General features: G+C 43.9%; 1 protein-coding gene across 1 annotated transcript in view; it reads right to left on the bottom strand.

The window, feature by feature from the left end:
* The window catches only part of MTMR7 (myotubularin related protein 7), a 96159-nt gene that overhangs the window by 49020 nt on the left and 33458 nt on the right, over positions 1–13681 (bottom strand). The window contains exons 2-4 of the mRNA XM_043454451.1: positions 13078–13200; positions 10737–10899; positions 2559–2716 (exon numbers count right to left, since the gene is read on the bottom strand). Of these exons, the coding sequence (XP_043310386.1) occupies positions 2559–2716; positions 10737–10899; positions 13078–13200 (444 nt within the window). The remainder of the gene's footprint in view (positions 1–2558; positions 2717–10736; positions 10900–13077; positions 13201–13681) is intronic.

The following is a 13681-nucleotide window of genomic DNA, read 5'->3' as shown; positions in this document are numbered from 1 at the left end:
CTTTTATTATATTTTCTAAGCTGGTGACAAATAAGGGTTCATCATCTTTCTCTCATTTCAACAACATTTGCAAAAATCAGAAAATCCCCTAGGTTTTCACCTTTTCTGTTTCAGCACAATTTGCTGACTGTTAGTTTGCCTTTGCTACGTATCACTTTTGGAAAAAAGAAGCTGAGTAACTCATGTTTTGCAGTCTCTACACGGAAGGACTTGAGTGACTAAATGTGAGTCATGTTTTTGGTGCTAAGTCTAGAAGGAAACCTCATCAGACATAGGAAGAACCTGTGTTTCCAAGGAAATACTATTCCACAGATGCAGCTTAGCCTCATTTTCACCCTCACCCAAGGGTGTGTCATGTTTTTAAAAAACTTTTTTAATTACCCAATTTTCTATACTAAACTTGGGTTTTCCTTCATTTCTTTGTGTGTCTTTTTTTTTTTTTTTAACCAATTATTTATTTATTTATTTTTGGCTGAGCTGGGTCTTCGGGGCTGCTCACGGGCTTTCTCTAGTTGCGACGAGCGGGAGCTCCTGTCAGTTGCTAGGGCCGGCTCCAGCAGTTGCGGCTCGTGGGCTCAGTAGCCGTGGCGCACGCGCTTAGATGCTCCAAGGCACGTGGAATCCTCCCACGCCTTCCAGGGATCGAAACTGTGTGCCCTGCATTAGCAGGAGGATTCTTAACCACTGGACCACCAGGGAAGTCCTTTCCTTCATTTCAAGGCTAAACATCCACTGCAAAGGTCGGCTTTAGCATCGGAACAAATCATTACATTAGCCGGATACTTTATAATGGGTAAGGCAGAAAGGACGCAAATGTCTGCTCACGGTGTAAGATTATGACTGCTAGATTTAAGTGCGATTAGGAAGAGAAGTCAGTAGCCTCAACGTGGCCATTCTATTCCAAATAATCTATAAATTCAAGATATTCAGAAGAAGGCTTCCCTGGTGGCTCAGTGGCCAAGAAGCCACCCGCCAGTGCAGGAAACACAGGTTCGATCCTTGATCTGGGACGATCCCACATGCGGCACAGCATCTAAGCCGGAGTGCGAGGTCTTTCGAGCCTGTTCTCCAGAGCCCGGGAACTGCGACTCCTGAAGCCCTCACGCTCTAGAGACTGTGCCCCCCAACAAGAGAAGCCACCGGAATGCGAAGCCCTGGCACCGCAAGGAGAGAAAAGCCCGTGTAGCCGCAAAGATCCAGCACAGCCAAAAATAAATAAAATAATAAAGTTATTCAGAAGAAAGATGTGGGAGGACCTGAACTTCCACATATTTATTAACAGCAACATACTTAGTATAATTCCATTTTTGTTGTATGTATTTGAACCATCCCTTTGCCTCCACATTCTCCAATTGTAAACAATGAAATACATTACTCGTGTAGGAAAAAAGTTGTTAAACTACGCAGATGAGAAAAAAGTGAAAAGCTTAAAACCTACTAGAAGAATATGGGCTTCTCAGGTGGCACAGTGGTATAAAGAATCTGCCTGCCCATGCAAGAGACTTGGGTACGATCCCTGGATTGGGAAGATCTCCTGGAGGAGGAAATGGCAACCCACTCCAGTCTTCTTGCCTGAAAAATCCCGTGGACCGAGGAGCCTGGTGGGCTACAGTCCATGGGATTTTCTCCAAGCAAAGAGTTAGACATGACTGAGCACACATACGCAGAGAACATTAGGGCAATGAGATACGGGCTGTTTTGTTCCTTTTTCTCTCTCTTTTGCAAATTCTCTACAATGTTCTGACTGTACTTTCATTACTGGAAACACTTTAAAAATTAATAGGGAAACCAGTCCCTCTGTGCAAGCCCACCCTCGGGGAGAACATGAATCAGCTCTGCTCCCCCCAACACCCCTCCACCTCCCATCCCCTCTGGAAGTGCAGACATGTTTCTCCACGGTTCTCCAGGGAAGCCTCTTGGTGACCTTGTGTACCAATCAAGAGTTCAGGGAGCCCAGAAGGAGCTGGTGCCAAACTGCCATCAGAGCCTCTGCGCCTCCCTACTCACTCATCACTCACTGAGCTATAAAAAGACCAGGCGGGAGAAGGGAGGCGCTGCCCCGAGGGTGCTGCTGGGCCTCTCTGGGGTTCCACTCCTGCAGGCGTCGGAGGGGATGGTCTCTAAGGTGGCTTCTGCAAACTTTCCGATCCCAGATGCAGGTGGAGAACACAGCTGGTAATACCCAAGGGAGACTTGGAAACCCACACATCTGTACCCACAAAGAGCCTTCGGAGCGAAAGGAGAGCTAACAGAAGTCATGCTCCGCTCTGTGATGTCAGGGCTTCATCTGGGTTAAGTATCTGCATTTCACCAAATGGGCTTCCCCCATGGCTCAATGGGAAAAGAATCTGCCTGCAATGCAGGAGACACAGGAGACGCGGGTTCAATCCCTGGGTTGGGAAGATCCCCTGGAAAAGGAAATGGCAAACCCACTCCCGTATTCTTGCCTGAAAAACCCCATGGGCAGGGGAGCCTGGCGGGCTACAGTCCAAAGGGTCGCAAAGAGTTGGACATGACTAAGCAACTAAGCCCTCATTTCACCAAATGCCTCCACTCACCCTGTACTCTCTATTCACGTCACTGAGCTGCCAGTAATTATTAGGCAGGCCCATTCGCTTGTATTCTTCGCTGAGATCTATCAGCATCCAGCCTTGCTCCCTTTCTTCTCTATCCAGCTTGGGGTTGAATGAAAAGCAGTATAGCTCCTCGTATTTCACTGCAAAAAATAAGGGAGAATAAAATCAAATCAAGCCAAGTCAAAGCCACAACCAAATCCCCCCAGATATGTTCTGTCCGGGCTGGAGAGGCCAGCCCAGCTGCTCACCCTTGGGACCCTCCCTAGAGATACCCCATCTCTGTGGTGGGACTACCCACCTCCTCCCAACAAGACCTCAGGACAACCAAACGAAACTTTAAAAGAACTTCTTTCCTTTCAGGAGTGTGATCTTCCCCATTTTGTGGGCTTTTTTTTTTCTAGTTTCTTTTGAAAACTAATGTATTTTCAGACCACATAAAATATATGGCTTAAAAATGAATTAAGAACATATGTGTACTTTCAATATTTAAGACATGGAAGTAACCTAAGTGTCCATCAACAGATGAATGGATATAGACTATGTTATATAAAAATATACATACACACACACATACATACACCCCCTACACACACATATAGAAGAAGATTATTCAGCCATAAAAAATGAAATATTGCCATTTGCAGTGACATAGATGGACCTACAGATTATCACACTAAGTCAAGCAGAGAGAGACACACATTATATGACATCACTTTTACGTGGATTCTAAAAAATAGTACAAATTAACATATTTACAAAATAGAAACACTCACAGACATAGAAAACAAAGCTATGGTTACGAAAGGGAAAGGGGTGGGGGAATTAGGAATGGGGGATTAACAGATATGCACCACTATATATAAAATAAAAAAGGAGTTACTGTATAGCACAGGGAACTATATTCAATATCTTATGATAAACTACAATGGAAGAGAATCTGAAAAAGAACATATAGGTATAACTGAATCACTTTGCCATACATCTGAAACTAACACAATATTGTAAATCAAATATAGTGTAATTTTTTTTAAAGGACATACATATTCCTTAAGACAACCAGAAGTCAATCTGTTTATGTATGTCAAGCTCAAGTTTGGGATGGCTTCTCAGGGTTACAGAGAGGCCAGGCCATTGCCATGTTCTGAAGCTCAAACAGCTTAAAAAAGTCAAAAAAGAAATGACAAAACAGTTGAAAAAAACTGGAATATATTTAAATATTTTCAGTGAAAACACTTGAACTTTCAACAACTACATAAATGTCATAACTGTACTGTTCTCAGTATTTCCAGGATTCATTAAAAGAGATCCATTCATAGTGCATGGCACCCTGTCCATGAGTGGTAAGTTGAAGGATGTGTGATGACAGACTTCTTTCAGGTCTGCCAAACCATCTCTGAGTTTAGGCATCACCTTTTATGCTTGCAAGGCCAGGCCTGACAGCCATTCCCAGCAAGATCGAGGATTTTGGTTCTCTTGCTCTGGCCTTGCCACATTGAGGGAGGCAACTAAATCAGTGCTGTCCAACAGAAATACAGTGTAAACCACATCTGTCATGTAAGATGTCCTTGTAGTCCCACGAAAATTGTAGAAAGAAAGTGAAATTAATCTTTACAATATATTTCATTAAGCCCAGTATTTCCAAGGCATCATTCAACATATATGGAATACAGTACCTATTAATATTTTACACATTGTGTTGTACTGTCTTTGAAATTCTGTGTGTGTTTCACACTGAACAGCACATCTGAGTTCAGACCAACCACATTTCAAGCCGTCGATAGTCCCATGTGGCTAGCAGTTACCTTCTAGACAGTGCAACGCAAAGCACTTTTGGTGATAATAAACCGTGGCTGATAGTCAGTGAACCCTTGTTTCATTCCAGATTCTCTTCTGATGAAACATACCGACGGGCATCTAGTAGGCATCATCACAGGTCTCCTTGCAGAGATGAGAAACCTGAGGCGCAGGGAGGTTCGGCAGTGACCCCAGGGTCACACAGCGAGCAGGCCGGAGTCCGCTATATAGAGCGTGCTCTTCCCCACCACACCTGCTGCCCCTCCGAGGCAGCCCCTTCTCCTTCCCCCCATGCGGGCCACCTTTGTATAGCTTCTTTCCAACCACCCCCCTAAACTTCCTTTTCGTTTATCCAGTGGAACTGTTTCTCCTTACAGTGTTCTTAGATCATTTTTAGTCCTTCATCTGTCAGTGGAATTCAGCCTGAACAACTGGATGCTCCTAAACATGCGTCTGTAAGTCCAACAGTACAAAGTAGAACCAGCAAAAGGCCGCAGTAACACACAGGCGGCCTAAGGTCAAGACTGTCTCCAGCTTCTTTTGATTGCTATTGGAATGACTCACCAACAGGTATGACCACCAGACTGACTCATTGGGAAAGACCCTGATGCCGGGAAAGATTGAAGGCAGGAGGGGAAGGGGGCGACAGAGGATGAGATGGTTGAATGGCATCACCGACTTGATGGGCGTGAGTTTGGGCAAACTCTGGGAGATAGTGAAGGACAGGGAAGCCTGGTATGCTGCAGTCCATGGGCTGGCAAAGAATCAGACGTGACAGAGCGACTGAACAGCAACGACACAAGCATGATAAGATAAGGGTCATACTTTAAGTACTAGACTTTAGCATTAGGCAGGTACTCTTTCTTGCAAAAAAAAAGAAGCAAGAGGACTAGGGTTTATCAGTGAGATAAGCTATATTCTATTTTAGTGTCTCTTGATATCGTATTTCAAATTTGAAAATTGAGGATACAGTTTCAACAAAGAAGAAGATGCACATGTACACATACATGCACACACATGCACACACACATGCACAATGTAGACACTTCCAGTAAAAACGGTTTCTTCCCATCTTAGCAAATTGAGCAGACAGCATATAAAATTGACATCCAGTTCTGGGAATGGTTAGCCTGACACCAACATATGTTTTCCATCTCTAAGTACCATTTTCATGACTCAGGCTTCTGATATCATAATGTTAACCACAAATGCAATTTGTTTAAGAAGCCAAAAGAATCTCTTGAGAAAGCCTCCATTCCCTCAGTGAAAGGAGTGCTAAGGAAGATGGGGAAATGACAGAAGTTGAGTTCCCTTGGTTAAATGCCTACACATAGGTTTAAAGGTAGAGGCAGAAAACCACTCTAAGACTACTGATGATTTTCTGTGTTCAGGATCATTCTTGCTGTCATTAGGAAGAGACAAGGAAACCACACATAAATTCATGTAAGAATAATCTGTAACCAATATTAAGATCACTCTTGAATGGGGAGCCATCAGAATGGGTTGCCATTAAAATAACAAAATTTTCTCTTTCAATTATTTTTAAGGAAAAGGGTGATCGACTATACCTTTGGCCCAATTTATGTAAAATTCTTCATAAGGGCAGAGAAACCCCCATTTTTGTCAGCCAAAGCTCAGTTTTATTAATGTGGGCAAGCTTCTTACCCAGAGGCCACCCAGTAGAAGCCCTCAGCTACAAACTGCCTACTCTGAGAACGTAAAACGTACTATTAACACCAATTCAACGCTTACTGAACATTTCTAAAACACAATGATTTGTTCTCCTCACCTCCATCTCCTGCAAAATACATAGCAGAATGTTTAATAATCAAGATGCAAGAGTCATGGGTTCAATCCCTGGATCGGGAAGATCGCCTGGAGTAGGAAATGGCAACCGGCTCCAGTATTCTTGCCTGGAGAAATCCATGGACAGAGGAGCCTGGCAGGCTAAGGTCCATGTGGCTGCAGAGAGTCGGACATGACCGAGCAACTAAGCACAAAGTCAGTTAAGTAAGGCAAGATGAGGAAGGAAAGGGAAAATTCACCAGGAGTCATGAGAAGGACAGGTGTGTGGGGTTTTACTTTATTAAAATTTTTTATTTTGTATGGAGTATAGCCAAGTAACAATGTCGTAACAGTTTCAGGTAGACAGCAAAGGGACTCAGCCATACAAATACACGTACCCATTCAAGGCTATGGTTTTTCCAGTGGTCATGTGTGGATGTGAGAGTTGGACTATAAAGAAAGCTGAGCACCGAAGAAGTGATGCTTTTGAACTGTGGTATTGGAGAATACTCTTGAGAGACCCTTGGACTGCAAGGAGATCCAAACAGTCCATCCTAAAGGAGATCAGTCCTGAGTATTCATTGGAAGGACTGATGTTGAAGCTGAAACTCCAATACTTTGGCCACCTGATGCAAAGAGCTGACTCATTGGAAAAGACCCTGATGCTGGGAAAGATTGAAGGCGGGAGGAGAAGGGGATGACAGAGGATGAGATGGTTGGATGGCATCACCGACTCAATGGACATGAGTTTGGGTAAACTCCGGGAGCTGGTGATGGACAGGGAGGCCTGGCGTGCTGCAGTCCATGAGGCTGCAAAGAATCAGACACGACTGAGCGACTGAACTGAACTGAACTGATTCTCTTATATGGGCCTCCCCCGTGGCTCAAGTAAAGCACCCATCTGCAATGCAGGAGACATGGGCTCAATCCCTGGGTCAGGAAGATCCCCTGGAGGAGGGCATGGAAAACTACCCCAGCATTCTTGCCTGGAGAATCCCCATGAACAGAGGATCCTGGTGGGCTACAGTCCATGGGGTCGCAATGAGTTGGACACGACTGAAGTGACTTAGCATGCACACATTCTCTGATATGTAGGGTTTTAGAACCCAAAGTAATGAAAGTTAAATTGCTCTCCATGCTCTACTTAATTCAGGCAACTTAAAATAAATGTAATTGAAAACCCATTTAAAGAAGAGTGAGAAGGTAACAGTTATTATTGGGTTTTGCACATTTTAAAATAAAAATAACAAGAACTTTCTTGTCTGTTTTCAACAGACAGGTACTCAAATTAAACACCAGGAAGCTGACACTTAGTAGAAAAGGGCTACTGGACCCAGAGATTAATATCATCAATAAAAAGAAAATTGTTACTGTAAAAACTGCTTAAGTGGCACTGACTCTGATAAGAACTGCAAAAAGTCAAAGTAAGCTAAGGAGACTATGTCAATCCTGAGATGCTAAAAACCACAGAAAATATGCAGAAGAATTAGAGACTCAGATGAGCAGGAAAGAAAATGCTATTATAAAATGGGAAAACAGACCCCAAAAATGGTTTAAATATTAAAAAGGGCCCACAAATAGTACAAGAGAGAAAGATGATAGATACAAAAATAAACAGCAGGAAGCTAATGAGAGGGAGGAGAAAAGAAAGGATGTGGGAGAAATGAAGCCCTCTGAGAAACAGGGGTCTCTAATCAGAAAAATGTATAACCTTATTAGTACATCAGATCTACCGAGTCAATTCATTTCCTTACTTGGGCTACAGCCCAATTTTGACTTATTCCTTTAAGAGGAATTAAAGAGTTCTCTGGATTTGGCTACAGTATATTTTGCTGGGATCTTTCATAGTCCATAACCAAATCCTTACCAACCTGAATTCACATAAAAGACAAACCAATAAAATCTCGACAAATTTTTTAGTCATTTGATTTATTCTTATCCCAGAAACTGCAATTCAGTGAAGAGAAACTCTCAAGGGCTTTGAAACTATCTCTTCATAGGCCTTGACTTAAATGGACTCCCAAACGTTTCTTCTTTTGTTTAAAAAAGAAAAAGTCTCCTCTATAGGACCTTGGAGTTAGCTGTTTCCACAAGGAGAGCTGAAAATATGAGCTTTGTATTGATGACTAACCACAATAACCCTGGGGATCAACACTGTTCTGCTGGAACTCAAAGTCATTTCCCCACCACACACACATCCACACACTCACACATATCCATCCCCCCACACACACACCCAGAGCCCTCTTCTGACATACCTCAAGGAGAGCGAAGGTGTAATTTGTGAAAGGTACTGGGGTGTCCTGAGAAGCCACCCCCACCTCCAGGGGAAACCCTTCCACTTTTCCCCACCTCCACCCAGATTCAAATCCTTACTTCCAAGGTTGGGCTATAATATGTCCTAATTTTAGCCTTGCCTTTAGCATTAAACTGTGAAGCTGCCTGGATTCTAGCTCCTCTTTCCACACTCATTAAAGAACCATGTTTTACATAAACTGGCATTTCTAATTCCGATGTTTCACAATGCTGGTGGCTTTTAAAAAAAAATCTTCCAAGCTAATGGCTTTAATTCAATTAATTACTATAGTCTCCTTCTTTGGTCTCTGGCTAATACCGAACTCCCCAAACTACATCGTTAAGAAAAAGTGTATATTTTTAAAAGGAGGGGAAACACAGCGGGTTTCCTTCCTGGGGACCCTCACAATGTAAATCTGGGAGCTCGCTGTTATCTGAGGCCAGGGCTCTTATTGCCACCGTGATGGACTCCTCCACTCAGGCCTTTCCCAGTTCTCTGGGCTATTCCTAAATCCCGTTAATCCGGCCAGGGCACATGTATTATCCAGGACATCCATTAATCAGTGATACAGAAACTGCTGGCGCACAATCCCCCTCGCATTCCCTGCCACACACAGCCTAACGTACATCTTCCCAGAACTTCTGTTCCAATTATAGTGCGCCCTCCAAAAAGTTCAACTGCTTTTCTGGCTAACTCTGCAGTTCTTTTCAACACAGAGAGATAAAAAAGCCTCAGTGGGCTGACTTGAAAGGGAAGCGAAGTCAAGTCTAAGTGATCAGATTCTGACAGCTCCCTGGCAACCCTCCCATCACATAACTTCAGCTCCTGGCTCTCAACAGACAATGTGGTCCCTTCATATCATAAGAATCTGAGGACCCAACCAAATGCTTTGAAGAGTTTACAATCAAACTTTTTGCCCCAAACCAAAAAGCATTTAGTAAAGTATCTATTCAGTAAAGTAACTGAACATTCACTGGAAGGACTGATGCTGAAGCTCCAATACTTTGACCATGTGATGCAAAGAACCGATTCATTGGGAAAGGCCCTGATGCTGGCAAAGATTGAGGGCAGGAGGAGAAAGGGCGACAGAGGGTGAGATGGTTGGATGGCATCACTGACTCAATGAACATGAATGCAAGCAAACTCCAGGAGATAGTGAAGGACAGGGAAGCATGGCAAGTTGTAGTTTATAGGGTTGCAAAGAATCAGACACAACTCTGAGTGACTGAACAACAACAACAAAATAACTATAAGCACACGTCCTATTTCCCTTATTAATGACTTCTGGGTGAACACTACTGTGGATGGTACTGTTTATACAAATGATCTCTTTTCACTGTACACTTCCAAGACGCTTAGCAAAAGAACCCCAGGGTCCATACAAGCCACACACATAAGAAACACTTGTGTAGAGTTTCTTACATTTATAGCATAGTAAGCTGTAAATGTTTTAGGTTTATAGCATAAAAAGCTGTAAGTCTGGAGACCCTAAGACGAGGGATACACTACCACACAGTAACTGAAAGCATACATTTTTCAAATCAGCCATTCTTCCTACAAAACCTAAGAAGGTTTTGTGTAGGAGAATCAACATATACATGCCTAGAACAGTCACTGATGCCAACCTTGGGAAAAACATATTAGGATCAAAAAGCAACAGAAACCAAAACTTAAAAGCTCCCACATAGGTAAAACTGCACTAGACCATTTGATATGTTTTCGACACAAAACAATTTGTGGGTTTTGTTGGAGGCTTCAATCAAGGTTGCTCAGTTACCACATTTTGGGATGATTTCATCCCAAAAGTAAAGCGCAACTATAACCTCCCTCCAAGATAAATACTATGAATAATGAAAGAGGCTCACACAGTAAGTAACTCAGACAGAGGCCCCCAAAGACAGAAACTAAATCAGTCAGATTTCTTGGCCTCATCTGAAGGCTTGATGTTGCTTAGTCACTCAGTCGTGTCCAACTCTTTTGGGACCCCATGGACGTCGCCCTCCAGGCTCCTCTGTCCATGGGATTTCCCAAGCAAGAATACTAAAGTGGGTTGCCATTTCCTTCTCCAGGACATCTTCCTGACCCAGGGACTGAACCCACACCTCCTGCATTGGCAGGTGGATTCTTCACCATCTGAGCCACCAAGGAAGCCCCCATCTGAAGGCTGGGCTAAGGTATAATCTCTAAAGCACTATAATTAAGAAGCATTATGGACATTTCTTCAACACGACCTGTGACTTTCTTAAGCGTGAGTCCACGCTGAATGCCAGGCCGCTCTGCCCTACCTGGCCTCGCGAGGCGGATGAGAGAGATGTACACGTCGTGGCAGTCCCTTTCCTGCGGGATGATGAGCTGTAAGAGCTGAAAGTTCTTGCAGCGAATCAGCAGAGGGCACCCGGTAGCTGTCGTTGCCTGTTTCTCGATGGTGGCGATCTGACTGTGGAGAATCTACCGCCAGAAGTTAATGTGGGTAAACTAAGCACAGATAACAGGTACATAGGACAGAAAGCAACAGGTCTTGTAACAGAGCAGAGGCAGCACAGCTCTTAGCAGGCAGCCATTGCTGGGCCTTATTATTCCCGCACCCTGTTACTAGGCAACAGGCCTGGCTCAGCCAATGGTCGGTTGTCAATAAGTTGTCCTGCTCAGCTATTGGTCAGTGCTGCAGAGGGCCCTGCCCACTGGTAACTGACAATGAGGGACCAAGGAGGAAGTGACTCAGCTCAAGGGTTGGTGGTGAGGTGGTCGTCAGGAGGAGAGTGAGTTAAGAGGCAGAGTCAGGCCTTCTCCTGGAGGCCCTCCAGCTCACCCAGCCTTGAGCCAGTGGCTGAGCCGGGGGGGCCCAGGGAACAGGCTGGGGACGATGTCCTGCGGGGCTCCAGAGCTCTGACTAAGGCCCTCCACTAGCCATGGCCCAGGCCTTGAGGAGCGGCGAACCTCTCCCCCATCCCTGTCTCTGTGACCCACTACCAGTGGCCGTCTGTCTGGGTCATAGTCTGTGAAACCTGGTCTCCACTCATTTGGGCGGCTGGAGGAGACCGAGGGGCAGCTGGATTAGGTGACTGGCTCCCTTAGGGAGGACAGCTGGGCAGGGTGTGGGAACCTGGCCCTGATGGAGCTGCCAGCTGAGCTCTGGCCTTCTCTTAGCCAGGAATGGGACCTTGGAGGGTGAGAGTTGTGCCCTGGGACCTTGCCCTTTCTTGTCAGGATGGAGAATAACATTCGTTTGGTAGAGATTTATAGGAACATGGTTACCTGACCATGACCTGACCTCAAGAGCAAAGGATCTGACCCCAAGAAGTCTGCAACAACTAACCACACCCAACCCTCACCTTTTGCTTTTAAAGGGGCTTGCTGAAAGCTTTTAGTAACTTTGGAGTTCTTAGGGCAGGAGCCACCCAACTCCTTGTATAAACCTGTAATAAACCTTTCTCTGTTCCAAAAGCTAGTGTTTTACTACTGATGGGCCTCACTGTGCATTGGGCACAAAGCCTTGTGATTTGGTAACAGTCTCTGAGCCACATATAGAGAGAAGAAACACCCTTGACCTTCAGCTGGCTTGCACTCAGTTGACAAGAACTGGTATGTTTGGGGGTAAGAGCCAGCTGTCTGAATTCATCATTTTATTTTTCAGTGCCAAGCTTTCTGATAGTCAAGCTCATTATACGAAGCAAACCCTTCAGCCTAGAATTCTGCACAGCTCCAGGTAAGGGAACATTTAGGTCGTCAAAGGTTGAAATGCACTGGGTAGCTAAAATTAAATAAAGTCATGAGAAGTTAGTAAAATAAACCTTGCAATCAACAAAAGTTAGAGACGGTTCCGCTGGGAGGTGCCACCATGCTCCTTAATTCCACATGGAATGCTCGAGTTCAACAGCAACTTGAGATGGTTGTTTTCTAAGCTGTTGGTGGTCAGGCAGGCTGCAGAAGAGATTTATTTAAAAGGAAACCATGCTGAAGCGCTCTGGCTTTCAGGAGGGTCTCTGCTCAGTCCTCAGTGGCAACGCTTCATTCTTTAAATTCCTCTCCACTAAGTAGGGCGGGCCACCTTCTGCTGCAAAGATCAAGTCTACAGAAAAAGCAGAATCTACAATCCACAGATTCTGGTTCTGGTCCTAATGCCGTGGTTGGGCAGCTCTCTTAAAATAAAGACCTTCTAACAGTCTCATTATTATGTAGCAGAAATACCTGATAATAGGACTCTTCCCTAGACTTTCTTTTTTTTAAATTATGAGAAAATTGTAGACAACATAATGACTACATGGCCTGCACCACAGGATGCTACGAAGGAAGCAGATTGCAAATCACTGTGTAAATGCTGTATCTGGTACAGTGACATTATTGAATCTCTACTTGTCAGCTGTGACACGAAGCACTTACACCTCTGGCTATTCCCCTGTCTCTCTTTGATGATGTTCAAATCATCAGTATTTAAAGTGAGTAAAGAGATCAAGTGGACATGACCCTTTACCAAAAACGGCAGTGCTCACATTCCAAAAAGAGTGCTCTGAACACCCAACCCCGCCAAGTCCCACCCTCCTCACCTTGAGAACAGACAAAACAGAATCAAAACTTGTTATTTCAAACAATGGAAAACACAAAAAGCCAAAAATAAGGACTGCATACCCATGTTTCTTTCCTCGCGTCAGGTGCGGTTTCCACAAATATGACGTGAGTGGCGGTCAAATACAAAGTACCGAGGGCTGCTTTTTTAGAAGATATTCGATCTACCAAGCGGACGTTTTCAACCTAGGGAGATCAGTTTGACAGGGTTATCATAAAGCAAAAGAGCTGGTCACAAACAGTAGTCAGCAGGTAATCTCGTGCTTAATCCAAATATGACTTTGAATAAGATCCTTCCAAAAACAAAAGACAAAAACTTGCCCCCTTAAGCTAATTAGATCTCACAAAGGTCTGTATATCAAAAGATACAAATTCACCAATTCCTTAAATGCAACCTTAAACATACCACAAAAGATTCACACACCCTATTTTTTAAGAATACCCTGAGTTTTAAAGAGGTCAATGTTTTTACTTTAATTATATAATTCTCATTTAAGGCAGGAAGTAACACATGAAAGTTCTTTGTTTACATGTTAACTATATATGAATTGCATTCTATTAAAAAGAAAACAGTGTATTTTCCTATGCATTTCTCTGTTGTGGAAGTGGCCCCAAGATTGTCTGCTCCCATATAAATTAGCAGGAATACAAACATACATACAGTAGC

The sequence above is a fragment of the Cervus canadensis genome, chromosome 31 (genome assembly GCF_019320065.1).
Source record: "Cervus canadensis isolate Bull #8, Minnesota chromosome 31, ASM1932006v1, whole genome shotgun sequence".
Lineage (NCBI taxonomy): Eukaryota > Metazoa > Chordata > Mammalia > Artiodactyla > Cervidae > Cervus > Cervus canadensis.
The sequence above is the reverse complement of the archived record's forward strand: the minus strand, read 5'-3'. Positions and strand labels throughout refer to the sequence as shown.